The 26,231-nt window shown below is 44.4% G+C and overlaps 3 protein-coding genes across 3 annotated transcripts; 2 read left to right on the forward strand and 1 right to left on the reverse strand.

Annotated features, from left to right (window-relative positions):
• Window positions 1–18,922: 18,922 nt before the first annotated feature.
• Window positions 18,923–19,940, forward strand: mtSSB (mitochondrial single stranded DNA-binding protein). Its single transcript, XM_017249534.3, has 4 exons — window positions 18,923–19,054; window positions 19,112–19,199; window positions 19,260–19,368; window positions 19,597–19,940. The coding sequence occupies exons 1-4, from the start codon at window positions 19,031–19,033 to the stop codon at window positions 19,817–19,819; spliced, it is 444 nt and encodes a 147-aa protein (XP_017105023.1). The 5' UTR covers window positions 18,923–19,030; the 3' UTR covers window positions 19,820–19,940.
• LOC108130866 (centriolin) lies at window positions 19,844–20,767 on the reverse strand. The gene is made up of 3 exons (XM_017249533.3): window positions 20,527–20,767; window positions 20,160–20,465; window positions 19,844–20,108 (listed from the first exon to the last, which is right to left on the reverse strand). The coding sequence occupies exons 1-3, from the start codon at window positions 20,683–20,685 to the stop codon at window positions 19,914–19,916; spliced, it is 660 nt and encodes a 219-aa protein (XP_017105022.2). The 5' UTR covers window positions 20,686–20,767; the 3' UTR covers window positions 19,844–19,913.
• A 304-nt stretch (window positions 20,768–21,071) lies between these two features.
• Window positions 21,072–26,048, forward strand: LOC108130865 (organic cation transporter protein). Its single transcript, XM_017249532.3, has 3 exons — window positions 21,072–21,352; window positions 24,220–24,854; window positions 24,914–26,048. Exons 1-3 carry the CDS (start codon window positions 21,310–21,312, stop codon window positions 25,901–25,903), a joined length of 1,668 nt encoding a protein of 555 aa, XP_017105021.2. The 5' UTR covers window positions 21,072–21,309; the 3' UTR covers window positions 25,904–26,048.
• The last annotated feature ends 183 nt before the right edge of the window (window positions 26,049–26,231 follow it).

Raw genomic sequence — 26,231 nt, forward strand, 5'->3', positions numbered from 1 at the left:
AAGACTTAACCGCCTTTGCCTACGAAAGGCTTTAATAATTCTGTGTTTCTAATAAAATTCTCTTGATTGCCCGAAATGTTAATCATTTATTGATATTTCATTTCTGCCACAGGCCTTTCTACGCGCTTCTCATGCCCAAGTAGAGCCGTGTCCACATCGCATCCTATGCCGACTGCTTCTTTCTCGCTCCAACCGACATCTATCTCTTTCGTGGCTGTGGGTGGGTGGGGGTTGAGTGTTCGCTTTGATGATTTTGTTTTCGAGGCTTATCCACCCTACACACAGGGACAGTGGATATTGGCCTTTAGGCAACCTTTCTTTTAATAATGACTTGGGAGTCTACCCACTACTCTGGATTCTACGTTGTCTAGGGGGATCTGGAGAAAGGACTTCACCTGGACTGCCAAGCCGTTAGTCAGAGCTTTCACTGTATGTGCCAGGGCCTACGCATACAGTTGCAACATTTTATATACATGTATGATATAGTCGAATACATATGCATCTACATGGGCAGAGACACTCACACAAACCAACATGTACACACTTGGGGCATACACAAACAAAACTGAAAATGCGGTAAAGCAGAGGCGTAGTTTTTGGGAAATAAAAAGGAATAAACTATGAAAAAATAATATAATATTAAATGGTGCATATCCGGGTTATTTCTTTCTGAAGATGTCCTTTCAAAATTTTTTAAAATTATGTAGCATACAAATGGGGGCTATTGGGTCGGACAAACTATTTTCGATATGCGATGGCTTAAATTTTATTTACTGAAGCAAAAATGAAGCTTAATTATAATTTAATGTCTTATGTCTTATACATTAATTAAAATATTTAAACTTATGCTTTAGTTCTTCACAAGAAACTCCAATCCCCGCTTCTGACTACGCCTGTGGCGTTGCTGTTGCTATTGCTGCTGCTGTGATGCGTTGCTGCCCGGCTTGTTGTTGCTGCTGTATTTTGCCGCAGCAACAACAGCAACAACGAACATTCATTTCGTTCGTTAGATGACTGGCTCTGTATGTATCAGTATCTCCACTTGTTCGTGTGTATCTGGGTGTGTGTATACAGTCCTACATTTCCATCGATTTAATCTATCTGACTACGACATCAGCCCAACATACACATCCACAGCCACATCTACAGCAGAAGCAAAAGCAGCAGCAACACAAAACCCACCCAAAGTACGAGGAGAGAGTCGGAGAGTGGGTTAGTGAGTGAGTCAGTGGGTGGCTCGGTGGATAGGTGGATTGGTGAATTGGTGGGTGGGCGGCTGGGCGAGAACGTCAGTTGGCGGGTTCGTCGCTCGTCGATCCGTACAAATAACGAAATGGCAATGGGGTGTACGATGGGCCAGGGACTGCGAATGGAAACGAAAATGCGATGGGACGAGATGGGAGTTTTTCGGCATCGGGAGTGGGAATGGGAATGGGAATGGAAATGGGAATGGGGCCTGTTTTTGTTGTCAGTGCTGGGTGGTTGCCATTGCTGCTCCGGCTCCATGAGCAATGACACGATGCCAGAGTGGGAATCGAAATGGGACTCACATTTTGGTTCGTTTCGTAGCTATTGCTGTGGATGTAGCGCTAGCTCGGTTCTCCGGTTCTGGCTGGTTCTCCGGCTTGAATTGGATTGTACTGTGTGCTGTGCTGTGCTGTGCTTTGCTGCTTTTTGGGCTGAGTTGGAGCCGCATAAATTTCGCTCGTCTAGTTGCCTCTGTGTGGCATTGTGTATGCCGACAACTACGACGGCGCCACAATTGAACTGTCAGTAAGCCGAGTCCGGGGGCTGGGCGGTGTGGAAAATGATGAAGGGGCATAGTGTAATAGGGGCAGCAATGGGGCGAAGGGCGGTCGGGGTCCAAAACAGAGTGTAACTCATAGTGCACAGTGTTGGAAACGCAAAAAAGTATTTCCCTCCCAAAAACTCACACAGAATGCGAATATATTCATGACGAAACTGGAGTTCCTAGTTCGCGGATTTTAGAGCAGAGCTTAGCCAGGGTTGTAGTTCTTTGTCGCCGAGTTCATTAGAGGCTCTGTAACTAGGTGTTTGTCTAGGATAGCAATTGAATTGAAGGATCTGTTTTTCCGTTAAGGATGCTATGGAATTCATGATGGGCCATAATTTACATTTGAATGGAGGTTCGTCTTCTAATCTAAAGGGTTTAGGATACAAAAGGGATCCTATTTAGACCGTAAATAATTAATTAATAGTATGATAACAGTTTGAAAGTGTTTAATATTCTTTTTATTGTTAAAATATGCATATATTATATATATATATTATATTCATAATAACCTCTTAAAAAACTAAAGATCTTTAAGATTGAAACTATACTTGGAATATGGAAAGAAATTCCATTTTTGAAAATTTATGGACTAAAATGTAAAGATTATTTTATTCACTACATATACTACTTTCATATAAAAATACTTTTTTATAGTTATACTTAAATTCTTTAAAAACAAAAACTTTTCATGTTGATTAGAAAATAAGTGGAACAAACCTAAAGACCTGCCAAACTAACACATTTAATGGAATACACTGTACGATTAGTATGACAACCATTACTATTTCCAGTTTTTCCAAAAACCACTTATAATTCAAATTTTCGCTCGGTGTAGTCACCATGGCAACAACAATAAAGCAACAATGCAACAAAGCCAGCCTCCAGCTCGTTTCGAGAAGAAGTTTGCCACAGAGCAGCGAGAACGAGAGCTGCATACAACTTGATGGGGAATCGGAACTGGAGGCTGAGACGGAGCCAGTGCCACAGCTATAGCTGCTTCCATATAGCCATGGAGCCAAAAGCTCTGGGCAGCAGTTCACTGATTGCCAGGGCAGCGAGCGCTGAGTTGGAAATGGGTTGTGCACTGAACTCGGTTCCCAAACTAAATAGAATGCCATGTGGGGCTGCATTTGGGCTGGTTGTTGTTGCAGTTGATTTTGTTGCTGCAGCTGGCGCTTTTGTTGTTTTTGCGATGACCAATGGTCACCAGTGGCATAGGATATACAGTCCGAACCGGGGGGGGACAGGACGCTGATGGCCGTGAGGACAAAATAATACTATAATAGTTGCATGTTACGTATACGTACTGTAGTCTCCCGTGTCTCCAAGCTTCTATTCGAGTCTGTGTGCTTGTGTTTTTGGGCAGACACAAATGCAAATACACAGATACGGAGCTGCAGATACGACGCCATGGCACACATACTCACAGATACTCATAAGCATGAACACGGCCACGTGCGTATGAAATACTGACCGCTGCATAAGGGAGCTCGGACATTAAGTTTGTGGCGTACTCTTTGGACGCTTTGGCCATACGACTTGGCCAAGACCTGAGCTCGGATCCAAGCTGCCAACTACTTTGCCATGGCAACGGTGGCTTTGTGTTCGCGATGCTCCTTGGAAAAAGTATTATTACCGAGAAAGAGCATAGATATGGAACTCAAAAAGCGGGAGTGCTTTGTTGCGGCCTCAAATGATTCCGGCCATGAAACAACATTTGGTTATGTTCTAGGCATTTTTATTGAACCTAAATCAGCAAACTTTTGATTAATGAGGGTTACTCTTTAAACAGATAGATACTTTTTTAAAGAAGGACTTCTATTTACTTTAATTCTCGAGTCTGAAATAAATAAAACTCATTTATATTTCAAATAGATTTAAAATGTCCCGTTATTGCACGCTTAAATATGAATTTCACAAATGCATTTCTGACCAAGTTCCTCACTTAATCCCCTTAAGTCGATCCATAATCCTTCCATTGAAAGCATCAATAGCCGCCAGTCGCTTGGGCTCGCTCCATTCACAGACGTCCCGCGCTCATTGAGCAATTTTCATGCCTAATTAGGGGCAACGCGAAGGTGACAAGTTCTACTTGGCCCTAGTCCGTGTGTAGTTAGTGCTCCTGCTACTGCGGTCGCTTAACCGCAAAAGTAAGACAAACCTGATTGTGCAGCTCTGGCCATAAAGGTAGGAGGGAGAACCACTTGTTACTGAGGTCTCATTTTCAGTTTTTTGTTTTACACTTTTTTGGCCCGTTTTGGGAAAGCGCCAAAGTCAAAGTGGCCGAAAGAGCATTGAACGTAACACTTTCGCTGATGACGTAGAAGCAGCTGAAGCTGAAGCAACTGAACACAAGCAGCAACACCAGCAACAGCGACTAATGATAGATGGACGGGTGGGATTGACGGACAGACGCAGAGACGGACGAATGGATGGATAGACGGCTGTGGCGCTATGTTGTTTTGTTGGAATACTTTTGGCGGCTTGAAGTTGATGGCTCCGAGTGACAGGTTCGCCGGTTGTTCCGCGTACCACGCCTCTTTCCCCCTGCTGCCTCCCCCTGCATACATTACACAGCACGATGGCGGCAGCGGCAGTGGCAGCAGCAACACCCATAAATAAATAAATAAAAAGCAGCCAACAACAACTAAGAGGTAAGCGACGGAGGATGGGGGCAGTAAATTGTTCAAGGTCGCCGCTTGTCTGCTGCTTTCGAGCATGAAAAATGCAAAACAAACGCCGACCGAGCTGCCGGCGTCGACGTCTGCAGCGACAACAAAAGTCTGTCATAATTCACATGCGAGTGCCGAGCCCCTTGCCATGCCCACACTCCAGCCCACCCCCTCTGGAGAGGCAGAAAACCAGACATAGAAGCTTTAGTTTAGCAACGCCAAACAGCTGGAAAAATGTATTAAAAGCAAACGCACCAAGTGGCGGCAACAACAACGCATCCTCCCACTGCGCCGTCCGCACCCGACCCCCTGCACCCGCCCGGGTGCAATGGTCTCCTCCACGTATGCACCACTGAGGTTCGTGTGAGCGTTGGCCGGAGTCTGAGTCTGCATACAAAGCCATAAATTGAAAATACGCTCTGCCTTCGATGCTGACGTCAGCGTCGCCGCTGCAGCGCAGCCGTCGTCTGAGGCCGCAGCAGCAGAGCCGCTCAAAGGGGTTGGCCAAAGTTTTTCACTTTTCACGGCGGCACAAAAAATATAATAAAAGCCAAAAATTGCTGCCTGCCAAGAAGTGGCGGCAGAAGAAACTTTCGCTTTAAAGGGGGCGCTGGAAAGGATACACACAGGAAAAACGAGGGTGCATTCTTTGGGGTCACTACTTTTCTTGGTGATATTACATTGCTTTTGATTTTCGGAGCTTGATTTAATCCTTCCCCAAAGAATGAAAAGTAATACTAATTTTACGTTTGTAATTTTAGGTTTTTTGCATCAAAATAAGCTTCTATCCATTTTAATGAAAATTCACGGTTCCATTTCACTCAAATATATTCTAAAGACTTCAGTCTGAAACATCCTTTTCCCAGTACACAAAAGCCAAGGCGGACAGGAGGTCTGTGGGCTGAGACGCTCCGTAACCCGTGGCCCGTAACTGCCCTCCTGCTGATTAAGCGCCGCAAGGAGTCGTCACCGTCTGCAGTCTGGCTTGGCATTGTTGTCCTCTGCCGCTGCCGCTGCTGCAGTCGCTGCCTATGCTGCTGCCACTGCCGCTACTGCGGTTTACCAGACTCAGACAGGAGCAGACGCCAAGGGGGCAGGGAGGGACTGGGAGGGGCGGAGTCAACACGGACTCCGTGGACGGCGCCTACACTTGATGCATTTGCATAACTCCTCGACGCACTTTGACATGTGGCAGGCCAAGTGTTTGGCTCATATGAATGAACAGGCATTGTGTGTGCTGTGCCCCTGTTTGTGTGTGTATTTGGGTCACATGCATACACGCACGCCCCTCAGACAGCCGCCAACAAGGAGGCAGCTGCTGCAGCGGGCGCTGGAGCGACAGGACTCGACTGTTTCTCGGCCAAATTGCACCACAGCCTGCGGTTGCCTTGGCTGACCTTTCGCACGGCGGGTGGTGTCAGGTGTGAGAAGACTTGCCCTGGGTGTGGGATGTGCTGTGCCACACACACCCATCCTAGGTGTCATCACATTTCACCTGCCCACTAGCCCACCTGCTGGGAGTCCCGAAAACTTTTACCGGGTCAAGTCGTTTCAACGCTTTCGGCACAAGCCAATTAGTGGGTCATGTTCGCCCACTGCAATTCGGTAATAAATATTGATATGCGGCGAAACGGATACGGAAAACTGAAAAAATCCTTTCGACCTCTTGTTTCTAAACTGCAGCAAGCCCCAACCCCACCAGGGCGGAGCAGCTCAATGATACATAAATCAGAACAAGTATTTTTGTTTTAATAATTGCAAGTTGTGTATTTCATTTCATTATTTGTGCCAGCACTTCAATAAAAATATTTCAATTTAAAAGAGATCCGGAAACCACAGGTTTTATGCATCACTGAAGCCATGTTGGCAATTTTTTTCAGGTTTTGCAACATCATCAGCCACCCGTCATCTGGGAAAGGGGTAGCTGCAGAAGTGCAGAGTCTAATGTGATGCTTATCGTCCTTTATCCGAAAGTAGCCCGCAGCTGTTGTCTTATTTGCTTTGAGGATTAGGCAGTTCCAGATAAAAGTAAGAAAAGATCAAAGTGCATTTCGATAATATTTTATTTATATAACCCGGTAGGCAGTGTTATAGACCCCTTATAAATAACTAGATGCATGTTGAAAGTATTCGCAAGATCAGTACTCTGGAATAGATAGTCTCCTTTTAAGTAAGGACGTTAAATACTGCTACTTCCACAATCAGAGCTGCATCTTCTAAGATCACCAGATTCCTTCCTCCTCATTAGAAGCTAGAGACTGGTGCAGGCTCTTCCCAGATTGCAATTTTATTCCGTTTCCCTGTTTCGTTCTGTCCGGTGCTTTGGTTTTCACCAATTCCAGCGTCAAGCTGGCTTAAATGCCAGAAATTTAATAAACAATTCTAGTGGAATATATTTCGGGCCCTGTGCTGCTACCAGCAAAAGTCCTCCAACCCCAGGTCCTTTTTGCCCATTCCACTCCAAGCTCAACCTAACATCAATTCCTTCTACTTCTGCTGCTGCTGCCGCTCCGCTCCGGCAGCTCTTGCTCCTGCTCCTGTTTGTGTAAAAACAAGGAGGCCAGGACGGATCCGGCCAGATGCGATGGGTGGGGCGATGAGGAGGGATAGAGAAGCATTACGACAACACCAATACCAACAGCAACGGCAACAACAAGAACAATGAGGATTCTTGGCGTGTTAGACTTTTGCCGAAGCAACAACAAGAAATTCGTTTGGAAATGAAACGAACGGAGCAAAGGACGAGAGGAGCTCCACAGCTCTGCTTATGCTGGTTTTTCAGATACAGAGAAAAAACATTGTTTAAGCTAAGATTAAAGAAATATTATTTTAAATCGTTAGTTTGTAGCCAGAGATCAATAATGACTATCCCGAAACTACTTATATATATTTTTGAAGTATCCAAGACTATTTGATACATTAATATTTTTCAACGACCCTCGAAATAGTCCAAAATAGATCCCTAGTAGTACATCTATGGAATAGGAACCATAGGAACCAATACAAAACCAATTAGGTTAGTTCTAACATAATTTGAAATTTTTTTTTTATAATCTTCAAGCAAGGTATCACAATCTGTATATTTATTTGTAGACATGGACCAATCCCAAAACTAATTAAAGAAAATACAAAGAAATATCGTAGACCATATTATCCATCAAAATTTTCGAAGGTTCCTTATAATTTACTTTTTAAATCAAATTAGTAAGAAACCATAGATGTCTGCAGGATAGGTAGGAGTTCCAACTCATCAAAATTGTATTATAAAGTGTTTCTATAAATTATTAAGAAAAATATTAAAGATTTGAGCAATTTTTGATATATGTATCTCTCAATATTATTTTTAAATTTCTTTCTGTGTAGTCTCAGCTTCAGTTCAGTTCAGCTTGGTTCTATCTGCGCATCTCTGTAATCATCATCAACACCAAGGCAAGGCAAGGCAAGGCACGGCACGGCAAGGCAGTCAGGCAGCCATCCTGTCCTCGTGCGCAATATCCTTGTCGTCCTTTCACAGCAACACACAGACACACTCGCACATAGCCAGACAGACACCGACACAGACCCGTACACATTTTCCATTTTCGTTTTCATTCTGGCCAAGTCGTCTCCTGCCTTGCCTTGCCGTCGTTGCCATCCTTGCTATCCCTGCTTGCCGTACCATCCTTGCTTGGCTTGCCTTGTGCTGAGTCGAGTCGAGTCCTTGCTGCTTCATTATTTCAGCATGCGGCTGCTCGATGCCTTTTCTATCTGATGGATACGTATACGTACCGTGGGCCACGTTCAGTCTGATGCCGTAGCTGCTGCTGCCATCCTTGTTGTTGCCGTGAATTTGCAGCATTTTATCCTTCGCTCAAGCATGGCTCTCTGCATGCGAGTGTGTGTGTGAGTTTGTGTTTGTGTCTGTTTGTGCTGACAATAAAAGTTTCGTACACACACACACAGACAGCAGGGCCGCAGATACAAACACACTCGCATGAAAGCTTAATGCTTTGTCGCTGTATGTGGCTGTGTGTGTGTATGTTTGCGGGGATATGTGTGTAACTGAGTGTGTATATGTTTAGCCCGTCGTATTTCAGAGCAAGTCTTATATACCCTATAACTACGGAATCGCCAATGAGGTCATGTCTGGTACGGAACAGGGCTTGTTCCTTTGAAAGTTCACAAATAAAGGATCTTTTTAGCTTCGAAATAACTACATATATTATTAAAAAAAACTATTCAAATCCTACAATAATCCTATATTAATAGTAACTATAAAATAATGAGATAAATTTATTAAAGCAAAATTAAAATTAAAGTAAAATTAAAATTAAAAGCTCTCCTAGGGCTTATCCTTTTCGGCTATGCCCGGTTCTGCTTTGGTTTTCCCATCCTGTGCTGGTGTTCGTTATGCCGACAACGTAGCTGTGGCGGGTGAGTGGGAGGATGGGTGGTGGGGTGCTGCCTGGCACGGTGGGTGGTTGGGTTGCTGCCTTGATTGGGTGGCCGTAGTGATGGCTCTGGTGGGTGGATGGGATGGCGAACGATGGCAGGGAATGGAATGAAATGCAAGGGTCTGGGGTGTCGGAGGATGATGGTGGGCTGCTCTGCTCTTGCCTGTCAGACATTTGGGCTCTGGCTGTTCGGCAGGGGCCGGGGAGGAGTGGGGCGGCGGTGGTGTCTGTGGGTCGCATAACGGTTACAGTGAAACTTTTGCCCTATTGTGACAAACAAACGACAAGGGGGGAGCTCGGGCGGATGGCTGGTTGGGGAGGACAAGCGACTGGCATTCACCCTCAGCCGTTCACCTCCCCCCGGAATTTCTTCCTGCGCCACCCGGCCATCCCTGCCATCCCTTTCCGAGCCCCTGCCCTGGGCCGCTGAATAGCAAAGTGAGCGACCGACTGACAGCCGAACCCGGCCTGAAATGTGTGCCGCAAAACAGGGTGCTTTCGAAGGATCTGCTGATATTTAAAGGATTGTTTAAGAATATTCATACATTTAAAAATTAATATGTATATATTAATAATTATTACTTGGAATATTTTTCTATACTTCCCTGAAATCAATTTTAGAGAATAGTTGGAATCTATTCTCAGAAGAAAACACCCTTTATTATGTCCCCTGGCCTTTCATGCATTTGGAGAAGCCGGAGCGGAAGCGGGGCGGCGGCAGAGCACAATCTAGCTAACAGCAAGGACTACTCCCCCGGAACCCGCCCCCCGCGTTCACTGTGCCACTATTGTTGCTTTGGATGTACGAAAACTAAATGAATGAGGTGGGTTGTGGGAGGTGGGTGGTAGAATGGTAAGTCGTAGGATGGTGGTATGTTTGTGCCGAAAGGCAGAAGAGAATGAAAAAGCGGGTGGACCCGAGTGGTTCGAGGGGATGATATCTGTGTGCGCCGACGGCTTGAAATCCAGCTCTAAGTTGGGTCCCTGCAGGAGGATTTCTGCAGCAGCGACGACGGCGCAAAAATGCTCCCCAAGGATCGCACATACTGCGCAGCCTTGATTGAGCCATCGGCTCAAGTTCGCCGCCGGGAAGAGGGCACCGCTTTAGCAGGGATGACGCATAGCCAGCACTTTCAGGTTTTTATCGGATGTTTCTCTTTCGACGGAACAACAAATCGAAAAAAAAGCCCCAATATGCGATGAAAAAGCTACAAAAAATTCACATTTTTTGCGGCGCGGTGTTTGCCCGCCGAGTGACGAACCAAAGCAAACCAAACCGAACCGAACTAAGCAGTACGAGAGCCTGAACTCTGGGAACGTCCCAAAAAATATCTCATGGCAGTACTACACGCAGTCGACTTGGCATTGGTTCAACACCAATAAAAGCACCAGCAACAGCAACAACAGAAAGAGCAGCGGCCAGTCGAAGGGGCTAGGCCCCATTGAAGCGAACCTAAGTGGGGCACACACAAAAACAGCTCATACACTCACTCATATTTTCCTTAACTGTAATTCATGGTAGTTCTCCGATGATTTATCGATTTTCTAATCGATTCGAATGCAGCGCTGCAATCAAATGAAATCAAACAATCAGTAGCAATCGATTTTCGGTTTGATTTATTTTTCCTTTAAACTATTGCAATGTATCGCAAAATCGAAATCAATGTTCAAGTTGTGTTTTTCAATATAGCGATCAGTTAGGCTAATTGAAAGACACATTTTGAGACATTCGCCGAAAAAACACCAAATATGTTTTAAACAAGAAAGCAAAGCTAACTTCGGGCGGAGCCGAAGTTGATATACCCTTGCAGTTAAAACCGGATAAATATCGCAAACATCGGATATAGTTTGCCGATCCTTATGATTACATCATAATAAAACCAATTTATTACAATAAAAAATCTAAAAAAAAGTTCCAAGCTTCTATCTTCAAAAATACGAAAGTTGATATTTCTACCAAGTACCATTTACGATCGTTCAGTTATATGGCAGCTATAGGATATAGTTGGCCGATCCTAATGAAATTTGGTAGGTTGGATCAACTGGCCAAAAATAGAATCTGTATTAAGCTTTCTATCTTCAAAAACACGAAAGTTGGGTCTTTTCCGATCGTTCAGTTATATGGCAGCTATAAGATATAGTCGGCTGATCCTTTTGAAATTTGGCATGTCGTAATGTTTTGCCAAAAATAGCTCTAGTGTCAAATTTAAACTCTCTAACTCTAAAAACACCAAAGTTATACCTTTTCCGATCAATCAGTTATATGGCAGCTATAGGATATAGTCGGCCGATCCGGGCCGTTCCGACTTATATACTGCGTGCAAAGGGAAGAAGGGTGTGTGCAAAGTTTCAAGTCGATAGCTTCAAAACTGAGAGACTAGTTTGCGTAGAAACAGACAGACGGACAGACGGTCAGACGGACAGACGGACAGACGGACATGCTCATATCAACTCAGGAGGTGATCCTGATCAAGAATATATATACTTTATAGGGTCGGAGATGTCTCCTTCACTGCGTTGCACACTTTTGGACAAAATTATAATACCCTCTGCAAGGGTATAAAAAAATCACGACTATTAAATGTTTTCGTAGTTACAGAAAGATTAGAAAGGGGTATCTTTTTAATCCAAAAACGATATTTTTTTCTAAACTATTTTCATAAGAAGAGTTTTCGAAAAAAAATGGAAAGAAAATATTGAACTTTTATTAACAAATCAATGTTTAATTTCAACAAAATATTTTAATCGTCAATAGTTGATATTAATTTCATCGTTTTATCCATTTTAAAAATAATATAAAACAAGACGGGAAAGCTAACTTCGGGCGGAGCTGAAGTTTATATACCCTTGTAGTTAAAATCGGATATATATAGCAAAAATCGGATATTGTTGGCCGATCCCTATGAGAATATCATAATATAACCAATTAACTACAATAAAATATCTAAACAAGAAAGGAAAGCTAACTTCGAGCGGAGCCGAAGTTGATATACCCTTGCAGTTAAAACCAGGTATATTTCGCAAACATCGGATATAGTTGGCCGATCCTTATGAGTATATGATAACCCAACTTATTATAATATAAAATCTAAAAAAGTCCCAAACTTCTATCTTCAAAAGTACCAAAGAAGTTTCAGCTTTCTATCTTCAAAAATACGAAAGTTGGGTCATTTTCGATCGTTCAGTTATATGGCAGCTATAGAATATAGTCTGCCGATCCTTATGAAATTTGGCATGGCGTATTATTTTGCCTAAAATAGCTCTCATGTCAAATTTGAACTCTCTAACTCTAAAAACACCAAAGTTCTACCATTTCCGATCAATCAGTTATATGGCGGCTATAGGATATAGTCGTCCGATCCCGGTTGATCCGACTTATATACTGCGTGCAAAGGAAAGAAGGGTGTGTGCAAAGTTTCAAGTCGATAGCTTTAAAACTGAGACTAGTTTTCGTAGAAACAGACAGACGGACAGATGGACATGCTTATATCAACTCAGGAGGTGATCCTGATCAAGAATAAATATACTTGATAGGGTCAAAGATGTCTATGCAAGGGTATAAAAAGTAACTGAATATGGATGGTTTTGGTATGCAAGCACACATATTTATTTTAACTTATAATATTAAATTTAAATTCTGTCTTTTAAGTCATTTAACTCACTTAATATTTAACATTACCCTATTCCTTGCATCTATCCTATAGTCCGAATTCCCGATTTCTTCTTTAGGCATTACCCTTCTGTTAAGGACTCGCATCACCTCCCACCCAGTTGCCCAATTCCTAGCTCAATACCCACTGCCCCGGCTATTTCTGGCCTCCACGGCGGATCGATGGCTCCGGTTACGCTACTGCTGCTGGTGTTGTTGTTTCGGCTGCGTTGCGCAAATGGCAAATGGTCGTCATTGTCGTGGTTGGCCAAGTGCTGAGGGCCTGGGAAGCGAAGCCAGGGCCAAGCTTAGTTCTAAGTTAGCTTGCTGTCCAAAGAGGCTGGGTCTAGATATGCCAACTAAAGCTTTTCCCAAAAGGAAGCGTTGTGCACTTTGACCCGATCGACATACTGGTTTCACAGTTTATAAATGTGCTCCTATTACAGAACTATTCTTCACCTAATATTTTTATTTCTTTCGACTAATAATTTCAATGAATTATCTTTATTAGCCAATATGCTTATTTGTCTACCAAACTAAAGGACGGCTTAAACTAGGGCATGTATAAATCAATAAGCAGAATGATTAGGGAACGTATATAAGCTTTAAAATTTAATATCTGAGGACTTATTTTGAAATATGAACTTTAAAATCAAGCGACGTCATTATTCAAAGTTTTATTTTAAAAAACATATCATAATGCGCAAAGATTATTTTTACTATTTTAAGGAAGTAATCTTTACTACTATTTGAGAAATCCGTATTTTTGACCCAATAAATGCAAATATGGATAATTTACAATTTTTCTTATTTTGCTCGAGATAAAATAATCTTAGATTCTTAGAAGAATATAGGCTTTTTTAAATGTTGTTTCAGAAACTTCAAAAGATTAAAAGTACTGGTTTTTGACAAAATGGTTTTATTTATAAGTTGGAGATAAAGATAGATATTCAACCCCATCATTCCAACCCATGTAACCAAAAAAATATATTTTTTATAATTATTTCAGTTAAAAGCCTTTGCCACTAGTACGGCCACCTCGTTTTTTAGACATCGATTTGAAATTAAGCTATAATCTAAAGTTAATAAATAAATATTTTCAAATTTCAGGGGCTCCATGCTCATGAGAAAAAGTGGATTGGCTTCGATCCCCCCGCTACTTAGCCAGGAAGATGGGATGGTGGTTGGGGTTCTGGGTGGCTCTGCAGCGGCAAATGTGTTGTCACAGTGGCGTGGTATTTCCTTTATCGCAGCAGAATGAATGGTGGTATCCAAAGGATGGAGCAGGTGTGGAGAAAGGGGAATATTTTAGGTCTCCGCACACTCGAGGGCCGACTGGCACCTCGGTCGCCCTGCGCCGCTCACCTCCGACCGCCCCGGGTCCGCCTCAGCGCTCCTTCCAGAGTTTCAGCTCTCAGCACTTTGGGTTTCCCGCCGCCCACTCCTTAACGTTTTATTTCGGCCAGGTTCGTTCGGCTCGGTTCGTTTCGTTTGGCCCATTCCGTTGCGCCCGCTCTTTCGTTCATTCGTTCGTTTGTCTTGACATTTGCGTTTTGCCTCTGCCCTCAGCCCTGGCCTCTCCAACGGCTCCACCTCCTTATCCTGCTACGTTTCCCAAAGAGGGGACAGTGGGTAGAAAATACAGGCGTGTGGTTTTCGAACGAAGAATGTCGGCAAATTGGGGCTAAAGTGTGGTCAATAAAGCTCAACTTTGGATTTCTATATTTAACAGATTCTTCAAATATTTATTTTATTTTAGGGAACTAAATATAATATAATAGTTGGAGTTTCCCTACAAACTGGGAGGTCAAAGAAATTAAGTATCGAGTTAAAAACAAGAAACTAGAAAACAATAAATGAAATCTAGCTTATTTTTAACTTTAAAGAATTCCTTCAATTTTAATATCTAGCCGTTGGGCTTTTATTAATTAACACACTTGGTCCAACAATGCATTCCACTGTGCCTGGCTTAAGCGAATTTTCGTTTATTCTGATTACAAAAGGCGGGTTGGGGAGGAAGGATGTAAGGCAGGGAACGCGCATGGGGGGTACGTGGGGAGAACCGAGTGCCGGTTGAGGCACAAATTCCAACTTTACTTTAACTTTAATGTTGGCTCGGCTCGGTCGCTGCCGTGGTCGTTGTTCGTTGTTGGCTGTTGGTTGTTCATCGCCGGCTTGGATGGCTGGCAGCTCTGGGTTCTCGGTCCCGGCCTTATTCTCGTTTCTGGTCCGGTCTCAGAGCAGTCGGTGCGGCGATGGCGACGAACACGTCTCTGACTCGAGCACCGACTCCAGCTCCGGCGGTGACTGTCTCTACGACTCTGGCTCTGATGATGTTATGTTCTCTAGCAAGGAATACTCCAAATATCAATGAGCCTTGAAGAGTTAACAATGTTATTATGAGATTTTGTTAGAGTTTGGTTTATTATTGTATCTATTTTTAATATAGTAATAAACTATAGGATACATTTTATCATATCTTTAAATTTTACTTTTTGAAATTTTAAATAAAGCGAACGGATAAAGTACCTATGGATTATACAATATTTACCATTTTTTAAAACGTACATTATAATATATTATTTTTAATAAATTGCATTTTATAAGATAAAGACCCATTTGAACATATGATTTTATTTATTTAGATTTCCAAAAAAACACGCTAACATCTCTTGTTTTTAATAGGTAGTACTAAGTAGTATTTTTTATTAAGTCCCCCAGAGTATTTCCATTTCGGTGCTATCTTCCCCCATTTAATTTTCTTTTTCTTGGCCTAGTCTGGGGCTAAGCCTGCTGATGTTGCCGCTGCCTGACTGCCCGCCTGCCAGCCTGGTTGCAGTTGCAAGAGTCGCCATCGCCAGCGACGTCCTCGTTGCTTCTTGCCTCAGCGCTTTTATTCAGCATTTTTGTTGTTGCGACTGACGCTGGTTCGTTCATTTGCTGGTTATACGTATTTTTGATATTTTTTTTTATTTTCCGTCAGCGCCGCCAACTTGCCTGTGTTTCGGAGCCCAGAGCCAAGTCAAGCCAACCCAAGTCAGGCAAGCTGGCCCAAACTGAACCGAGCCGAGAAGAGCAGCACCGAGCCAAACCAAGCCAAGCCAACCATCGCCATCGCATGCTTCACCTTCGCCCCACCGCACACAGATACTCACGCACACACATACAGCACTTTGTGTGGCGGCTCCCCCAACCTCCCCGACACCGGCACCAGCACCAGGCCCTCCCTCCTTGCCCGCCTCTCCCCACGGAGTTTCTTGTTTTCTTTCAGAGTCTCCCCCAGCCCCAGCCCCAGACCCATGCACCCCAACGCAAGCCCCGACCACTCGCCCAGTCCCAACCCACTGCTGGCTCTTTGCCTTGTCGTAATTTTACTTGGATTTTTTCTGTTCGTTTTCTTTTTCTTGCCACCGTGCCTGTGCCAGTGCCAGTGTCTGTGACTGTGTGCGAGTGTATCTGTGTTTTCCTTTCTGTGCGCTGCTTTCTGCGCTGCCTGCGACTCGGTTTCGAAATAAACTTTAATGCGAGCCATTCGTTCGGTCGGGGCTCTGGCTCTGGCTCTGTTTTCTGCTTTTCTGCTTCTGCTGCTCTGTTAAATTTTCTGGTTAAATTTTGTGCGCAGTCAGCTCGCAATGCAGTCGAAGCTTCGAGGTGGGTGACTCTCGATTGGGGTTGCTCGTGGGGTTGGTTTAATGTCCGTTGAAATTGGCCATCTGGAAGGGCTTCAATGGATCTCCTCTCATCTTTCTTTGGGTGGGAAATGCGCACGGTTACCTGAGGATTGGAATGTGCCAATGGGATGTCAATTAACCTGCTAGATTCCGGGTTATTGTTTTCCGAGATTCTTTCGAATTCTGTGGATTATTATTATATTTGAAAGGGATATCGAATAGCTTTGATGCCAAAAATTTCACATTGGATACTACAAACACTTCAGTCATTTCAATACCCAAATTCGACTATTTGTTAAAGGACTTTCATGCCTTGCTTAAAGTCTTTAATCCTTAAGCTCCACTCCTTTGCGCAGTCTCCGCCGACAGCGGCAACATTGCAAGTTGCTGGCCGGAATGCTGCCGCCGTTTATAGTTTCACTATAAGGCGCACATATGAATTTTGCCATCGCCTGCTTTTTGGCACGCAAACGCGCACCACACAGTACCACAGCAACTCGGCACCACCGCCAGCCATCCAACCCAGTCAGCCATCAAGCGAACGTCCTCGACAAGCCCAGTCGGCCGGCCAGGCCAACGGCAACATCATCAGCACCAGCACCAGCAACAGCAACCACTTCAGTTCCTCCACCTCGCCAACCGTCGCGCCATTCGACATACGCCATACAATCTGAAAATATAGAAAAAGCAGCAGCAGCAACAACAGAAACCACAGCAACAACGTCGACATTTGGGACGTTCGTTCGCTGGCTCGTTTGTTAGTATCGCTCAGAGCCGGAGCCTCGCACAGCAGATACAGATACGACGAACGAACATATACACACACTCTCAGATACAGTGCCATGCCAGCAGCAAAAACAAAAACAGAAACCTATATGAGTGGGGCCGTACATATAGAAACGTATATTTATATAGAGTCGCCGCAACACGCGCACTGGAATGAACGACGGAAAAAATGCTCTACTACGGCAGAGATATAGATACGGATGGGCCGATTACGGACTGGTTGCAGGGAGATACATGGGCAGGCAGGGAAGGTGAAACTGAAGATCTATTCGGGAACGACTCAAAGTAGGATTTTCTCAAGGAATTATCCTCAATTTGTAAATCTTGAAGTCAAGCACTTAAACATTGAGGTATTCATTGAAAGTTTTTAAAGGTATGAGTGGGAATACTACAGAAATAGGTCATAAAAAATGGCAGATTTTAGATAAGGTGAGAAACGAAACATGAAGAATTTTGAGATGAAGATGGTGTATGAAAATAGTGGTTTCTTAAAAAAAAACTACTGTCTATAGTCAATTTCTCGCCTCTTTTTAGATTACTTTACAAGTCTATAAGGTTCTTTGCATCTCAAATCTGAACCGATCAACAGACTTGTAGAAAATCTGCCCAAGAATATTATAGATTAAAAAAGCGTTTCCAATAATTTTACAAATTGCTTACGAACCTATTTAAATATAGCTGAATAAGTTGGAACTGGCTGAGCTGGCTGCAATCTCTGAGGGGCATTGAGGCGTTCGATCAGCTTCGCAGAAACGCGAGTGTGACGCAGATTGCAAACAGTTCCGAGACTCTGGCCGGCTGGCCATATAATGTTCTTGGGGCACCGACATTGCGGCAATGCCTGGCCGCCGACTGTCGTCATCGCCTGAATTTGAATGGAAGCCTGAGAGTTGCAGAGAGGCTCTGGGTGCTGCAGATGCAGTTGCTGTTGCAGTTGCAGTGGCTATTGCCGCTGCGGCTCTTGCGGAATATAAAAATGGTGATTCTGGGCTTCCGCTCCGTTTCCAGAAGGCCTCTTGTCCCGGGTTTTCAGCTTTTTATTAGCACCCGGCTAACGGGCACTTGTCCGCTCGCTCTTCCTCGTTTGCAGCTCAAACAAAGCCGGCTGGCGATAACTAATTTTCAAAAAAAGCAAGACCATCTCGAGAGGTGGCAGGCAGGGCATGCCACAAGGCCTGCCGTCGAAGACACATCCTGTTTGTGGTTGCAAAATTTGAATCTTGGCACATAAGGTTTTCCAAGTTACCTTTCTTCATCCTGGAGGATGGTATCAAAATAATCTATGTTGATTTTTAAGAAATCCATTTGGGCCTGTTTTAGTTTTTCTCTTATTATTTCTTCCTAAGTTGATAAGAAGTACAAATATTCCAATTTTAATGTTTTGTATTATGTTTCACTATAAGTTAAATATAAGTTAAATGTTTCGCTATATGTTAAAATAAAAAACATTTATATTTTTCATACATTTTAATCCAAAGCCTTTTTATAAAGGTATATTTATTATTTTATTTAATTTTAGGTAATTTATTTATTCCTGAGGGTGGTTAGATTTAAGGCTTATTCCCTTATATTATTTCAAAATTTAAATAGTTAATTAACTAAATAAAATTAGTTATTTCCTCAAAAATATGTCTTTATATAAGTTTCTATATAAAATAAATAGTAGGTTAATCTTAAGATACACTAATTAAGATAATATCTTAATAATCTTAAGATAAAAATACACTAATTAAAATTACACAACTAAAAAATGTTAGTCTCAACATTTAATATATTTGAAATGGACAGAATTAATTTTTAAAATATAATATTTTTTGTGGCGCCATTTTGTAGTGACTAATACACGCCACCTGTCGGCTAATCTAAGAAACATGTGAGTCTTGTGGCGTAGGTCATCTAAATGACTACAGAGGTCGCTGCTTTAGAAATCAGCTGACTTTCTGTACTATCCAACACTAATTCTCCTACCAACACTCACTCCGGAATCTTTGTACGGCTGCCGGCCAAAATAACATTGTTAAATAATGATGCAACAAACAAAACACATGGTGGGTACGACAAACTTTAATAACTTGGATTCAATTCATCTCTTTTGTCATTCATAGTTTCAGCCCATGCTGATTGGCTTGCGGACATTGGCGACACGCGGGGTGACCACAACCACAGCGGCGGCGCCCGCCAAAATTGAAAAAAGTGCGTAGTTGCCGGTGCGTTGTCGTAAAATAATCCTAACAATTTACTCAATGCTCACAGCTGTAAACACCGTAACCATTTTGGGGCGCGTCGGGGCCGATCCTCAACTGCGGGGATCCCAGGAGCATCCGGTGGTCACGTTCTCCGTCGCCACCCACACCAACTACAAGTAAGTACGAGCCACTGTGCGTGTGTGCGTGCTCCGGAGCATGTGTTCGCAATTGAACTTGAATCTTCGAAATCCCCAAGGAGGACCACAGCTGCAGCCACAAAAGTAGCTTCAACTAAAAAAATATAAAGGTTTTGTTTCCATGACTAGCTTACAAAATATTCAACAGTATATAAACTAGAAAACAAACATACATATTTTCTAAACGTATGATTTTGTCGCCCTTAGATACGAGAACGGGGACTGGGCTCAGCGCACAGACTGGCATCGCGTGGTGGTTTTCAAGCCAAACCTGCGCGACACCGTACTTGAATACCTGAAGAAGGGACAGCGAACCATGGTGCAGGGCAAGATCACCTACGGAGAAATAACTGACCTGCAAGGAAACCAGAAGACCAGCACCAGCATCATAGCCGACGATGTGCTCTTCTTCCGCGACGCCAACAACTAGTACATAAGCAAAAAAGACCATACCTAATCTTAAGAGAAACGTTTAACTTGAAGCATTGTTTGCATTTAGGTGTTCAAAGAAATATTTTGTCGGATTAAAGGCGTAGATACTTTGAACATGGTTTCCTGGTCTTTGGCTTTGGAAGTAAAGCGGCGAGTAAAAGCTTTTCTTCGCGCTTTGAGATGTCTGCAAATTCGGTTTTCAGTCCCACGATTTGGACGTGCAAGAGATTTATCTGCTTCTCCATTGTATCCAAAGTGCGATTGTGGAAGTCCATGATCTTGCCAATCTGCCAGATTTTTCATCAATAATAAGTCTGAAGAATTTATTTACAACATACCACATTAATGGGCACGAGTTTCTCCGACATTTCGTTGTTGTACACCTCGATTTCCTCCCTGAGCGTGTTGCACTGGTCAGCAGACTTTTCGGTGGACATCAGTAGTCTCAGCAGATCAGTGTAGGTGGCTCGGACCATAGGGTCTACTCTGGACTGCTTCTGTTCTGGCACATTTACGCAGGAGCGCTCCAATATGGCTACCTTATCTTCTGCCTGGATCAACAGATCATCGTTCTCATTAAGATCCGTTTCCAACTTGAAAAGGGTACCATTTATAGTTTTCAGGAACTGGTCCACGGTGACAAGCTGCCAGTTATATCAGATAACTCCCTGTTTCTCCCAATGTTAAATTCCATTAATCACTCACATTATTGGCGTTCGAGAAGCAGAGCTTTTCTTGGTCCCTGATGAACTCCATCTTGATCCTGAACTCGTTTTCGAGTTCCTCGGTTTCCCTAATTAAAATATCAGCCAGTAGGTTCATGTTATGGAATGACGCCGGGTCCTTGCTAGTTGATTCACCCATAATTTCGGAATTTATTAATATGTATTGAATGCTTTGTGTTTTGTACTCTATTTGAAGTCTGTTCGAATGATAAGCTATTTAAAAATTTATTTCGTTTGCATACTAGATTCAACTTTATGTTTTTGAAACTTTCTTATCTAAAGTAGAGTCAAATAGCCAAATAGCCAGCCAGTAATGAAATCAACGCATTTTTTAAAGATTTAACGGGCTGAGGGGTCCGTCATAACCGATTGATGTCATTCATGTACCAAGACTGGAGCCCAACCGAGAGCTGACAGAGCCACCAGTTCTCTCCACACATATGAGCTTGGAACGACCTTATCGCTGTCTGCGGGTGTGTGAGTGGTACTACGGGTGTATGTGGCTCCGCGGACGGTTCGATTTCTCGGTGAGCGGCCCAGTTCGCAGTTAGCTTTTTGCCAGTTCAAATGCTAGCGCCGGTTGGAAGAGTTGAGTGCTGATCGAGCGCAAATCCGCGACTTGTTTTGTCATTTCTCCACTTTCGCGAGTGAACTATCTGTGCCTGCTCCGCTCCCAGGAAGATGAAACTTGCCTAAAGCCAGGATCATAAGAAACTTACAGCTTCATTGAATTCAAGTGGAATATATTGGAAAATAGACCAGTATGGCAGTGGATTATGTTTTGGAGGACCTCATGGGCAAACTGGGTAAGTCAGGGCTCGGAGTGGGGGTTGGGCCTGGGGCAGGGACCTGGCAAGGTCAGCTGCTACGTTACCAGGCGTCTCACTCCCGGCTGATAAGACTTATCACTTTGAGCAGTCTTATCAGCTGTGCTAACTTGCCCCAGGCCAGCTGCCATCGGGGGATAATGGATAATGTGCGTGAATATTTGATTTAGCCGCGGCAGCCATCTGCCCTGCACTCGGTTCTCTAATTATTTGCTGTGTTCTAAACCTCCGTCTAATCTGAGAGTCAAGTGCTCAAAGAAGCCGCCTCCAATAATGTTTTAATTACAACGATTTTGCTTTCGCACCATTTCGAATTTAATAATTTCCCAAGGCCGCGCCGAGTGATAGACATGTATGACAGCTTGATAGAGTCTGCGACCTGTTGCTCTCGCGTGGATTAAGTACACTGCGACAAGTGGAGACGGAGATCGGCTACGATTCAGGTGAATGTTTGCGAGAGTCGTGCTTCAGCTGCTTTTGTGGAGCCTTCTTGGCCAAGTTTCGCAGAGAGCGGCTAATAAGCAAGCAAACACGTATAAAACGTGGGCCCTGTCACAAGACCCCGAAGTGGGCCTGTCATAAAGATATAGGGATCGACCTGATTTATGGTGCAGTCTGATTCTGCGGCTTAGCTTGAGGGGGGTACACAATAAACCCTGGTTATAGCTCTATGCAAAACAATTAGTAACGAGTCCGGGAATCCGGCGGAAGCTCACTTGCTTAAAACGTAAACTATTTATTTACGACCTTCGCTTAGAGCTTTAATGACAAATGTTTGCTTTTATTGTACAGTTATTATCTTTGGGCTACTGTATACGCCTAGCTCTGTTGACAGAATATCAAGATTTTAATAACTAATTATTATCTTATTTTAATAATCTTGGGGACTGGAAACGGGTTATTCAGTTAGCAGAGGCGAGTGAAAAGACCGCGGAGAAGTGAAAGACCCAAGGGAGAAGGGTGTAATGAACGCATTAGCGGCTTTATTTAATCATAATACGTATTATTTATATATTCACTCCCTCACGTGTCTGTGTGTTCGATGCAAAAAACTGAAACTGGTTTGTGGAGCTCCACACTCGACAGCCCCGAGCACATAACGCTCTTCTGGTCCGCATTTGTATTTATTTGGCTGAAGGCCTTTTTTGGGTGGGCAGGCTGCTCTAATTACTCGGGCTCGGAGGCGTGTTATAGTGCTGAAATCGTGACTTTCTGGCCACAGAAAGGTTGCTGGTTACAAAGTTACAATGACTTTGGAAGCACTTCCCTCCACATGGCGTGTGCGAAGCTTAGAACCGATTTCAAACGACCTTTAATTGTCTGCAAATGAGGGAAGCGAAAACATTGGAACCACAAAATACAAAACACATAACACAAAACACGTATATGTGCTGAACAAAGAAGCGCTGATGGAGGGAAACTATAAGCCAGCGGATGGAAACCATGATCTGCCTCAACTCTGAGCCCCACTGAACTCATGGAAAGCCACTCTAATCAGTATGCGAAAACCTACTTAGTTCCCTTTTCTTGAGCGTAATAATTCATAATCTCCTGGGGCTATAAACCCACTTGTTTGGTTTTAATTAAATGTTCGATCGGAAATTATCAGGTACTGCTGGTAACGATCGATAGTATCTGTCGCATCACCTTATCAGGTCTGTTTATCAGCGCCAGTGCTTGTCCAGCAAACAAACCTCTAAGCGGACTGTATATTTTTAGTATGCAAGCAAATAAGCCATGTAAAAATACATCGGACTAGTAAACTACTAAACAGAACCGCAAACTGCGAAGTCCCAACAACAAATGTCCCGTTCGAGGGCCACTTGGTAACAACAACGGGCCTACTTTTTTCGGTTGCAATAAATCCGGCACTACAACCGGGCCTGATATACGATTCAGTTGTTAGTGGCCTTCTATAATCCGTTATGATTTCCCGCCCAGAATTTACTGTTAGTATTCCCGGGTGGGTTATCACGGTACCCGCTTATCGACCTGCCGCCCAGCCTTTTGGCCATTAAACGCTGATTATGCCCCGAATTGGGGTAGCTCGCATTCGCTAATTGAATTTAATTAGAGATTGAGACAAATTTTGAAAAGTTTATAATTTTTAATTGAGATTGCGACATGAAGTTACACCCTCCATGACATAATACTCGTTACACCCGGCCCAGTCGAAATTCTCAGACAAGTTACTCACGAGTGGACGCCTCTGGGGGAATGTAACTTTCTAGTGGATGGCTGGAGCTTCGTTTAAACGATCAATAAACGTAACCCACAAATCAATTGAAGCGGCTGATTGAACATTGGACCGCTCATGTGTCGAATTCTGGTATCTAGGCTACGAACTGTCCGGCCCGATAGAAACTTACACAGCCCCCGGACCGATCGCGGGGTCTGGCAAAGTCATAATCGATTCAATGCACTCGATTCCCGCTCAAAACTCAAACTAAAACAAACCACACCACACCAAACCGCGATGTGGGCAAATATTTGATGGGCCATTCGTATGCGATTCAATTGAAATCGAATTGAATAAATTCCACTTGATTTAATTGCAAGCCTCGCGCAGTGACGACAATGCCAGCGACACCCGTAAAGGTCCCATCTACATAAAGTCGGGTGTTTCTTCGATTAGATCTATCACTGGAGCTTTTATGGGCGCTGCCTCTGATTCGGATAATTGCCCCACGAGTGCTTCGAGTATCCGATGGCGGTTGGCAAAGGGAGTTCATTTTATAGAGACATTTTCAGGGAATTAAACAGCTCTCATATTTTGCTAATTACAACATGAATTTTGAAGCCGAGTTCCTACTAATTTAAACCTCTTTTTTATTTCACACCTTAAGGGGAGTTCGGAAAGTACCAGTTCCTGCAGTTCTTCCTACAGGTGCTGTCCGCCCTGACCGCCGGCTTGCACATGCTCTCCCTGGTGACGGTGGCGGCCGTTCCGGACCACCGCTGCTTCATCGAGGGCCTGGACAACAGCAGCTTCTCTAGGGGTCCCTGGAACTCCAGCGACATTTTGGCAGCCATTCCGTTGAAGCCCAACGGTGACCTGGACTCGTGCCACATGTTCGACCCCGCAGCACCGGGCGCCAACTCCACCATTCCCTGCACCAGCTACGTATACGACACGACGTACTACAAGACCTCCCGCACCATCGACTGGAACTTCGTGTGCGACCGCCGCTGGATGGGGGCCATTGTCCAGACCGTGTTCATGCTGGGCGTCTTCACGGGAGCAGTGACGCTGGGTGGCCTCGCCGACAAGGTGGGCCGCAAGACCGTCTTTTGCTGGTCGGCTCTTTTCCAGTTGATCATTGGCGTGGGTCTGGCCTTCATTCCCGAGTACTTCTCCTTCATGGCGGCGCGCTACTTGCTCGGCATTGTGGGGTCCGCAGGAGCTTACATCTGTGGCTTTGTGCTCACCATGGAGCTGGTTGGTCCCAGCAAGCGTACGGTGTGCGGCATTACCTTTCAGGTACGTTTGGAAATAATCATTAGTCCACAACGTATACCAATAACGTAACTCATTTCTAGGCCGTCTTTGCTGGAGGCATCATGCTGGTAGCCGGTTGGGGAGCTCTCATCCACGACCGCCAGTGGCTGCAGGTGGTCTACGGCCTGCACGGCTGCCTGTTCTTGGGCCACTGGTGGTGGCTGGACGAATCTCCGCGCTGGCTGTGGATGCAGGGCCGAGCTGCCGAGGCCGTGGACATTGTGGCGAAGGGCCTCAGGATCAACGGATCGGGCATTCCCGTGGACAAGGAGTACTACGTGCAGAAGGCCAAGCAGCAGGCTGCCGTTGAAGAGAAGTCCAGTGCCGGACTGAGCGATCTCTTTCGGACGCCCAATCTCCGGATGAAGACCCTGAACGTGTGCCTCTGCTGGTTTGCCAACTCCCTGGTGTACTACGGCCTGTCGTTGAGCGCCGGAAAGCTGTACGGTAATCCGTACCTTATTCTGTTCATCCTGGGCCTGGTCGAGTTCCCTAGCTACATCACCATTGTGTTCGTCCTGGATCGCCTGGGTCGCCGGTCGATCACCTCAACCCTGATGCTGGGCGGCGGGCTGTGCTGCATCGTGGCCGCCTACATCGCCCAGGGCAGCAACACCTCCACGGCCGTGGTGATGGCTGGAAAGCTGCTCATCGCCGGGTCCTTCGCCGTCATTTACAACTACTCGGCGGAACTATTTCCCACCGTGGTCCGCAACTCGGCCATGGGCTTGGGATCGATGTGCGCCCGTCTGTCGGGAGCTCTGACTCCTCTCATCACACTCCTCGATTCCTTCGACCCGAAGATCCCGGCTGTTCTGTTCGGAGTGGTGGCATTGGCTTCCGGTTTCTGGGTCATGTTCCTGCCGGAGACAATGAACCAGCCTATGCCGGAGTCCATTGAGGACGGCGAGAACTTCGGCAAGGGCGACACCTGGTTCAGTCAGTGCGCCGGTCGAAAACAGCGCCAGGACAGCGTCTATCCGGAGGACCCCGAGCAGATGGTGCCGCTCAAGACGATCGAGAGCAAGTGAGCCCAAGGCCAAAGCAGTTCACATTCCTTGTTACCCTGTTGTTTGTTTTTAAGCGATCTACTCCCCTGTCTAGTAGTAAGTTTCAGAATTTCAGAATTCTAAGCACTTTCCGAGTAAATAAAGTAAGTTTAAAATTTAACTACAACTGCATACTTTTAGGCAGTTGGGAAAATTTCCACTCAGATTTCATTAAGATTTTATTTCAATATATATCTTGAAATAACGCTCTTAGAAACATTTTAAAAATTGCAACTACTAACATTCGTATTCGATACCTTTCACCACTAACTAAGGTCAGTTGTATGACGAAGATTTAGCCCACAGGGTG

Source organism: Drosophila bipectinata, chromosome 3R (assembly GCF_030179905.1).
Source record: "Drosophila bipectinata strain 14024-0381.07 chromosome 3R, DbipHiC1v2, whole genome shotgun sequence".
Lineage (NCBI taxonomy): Eukaryota > Metazoa > Arthropoda > Insecta > Diptera > Drosophilidae > Drosophila > Drosophila bipectinata.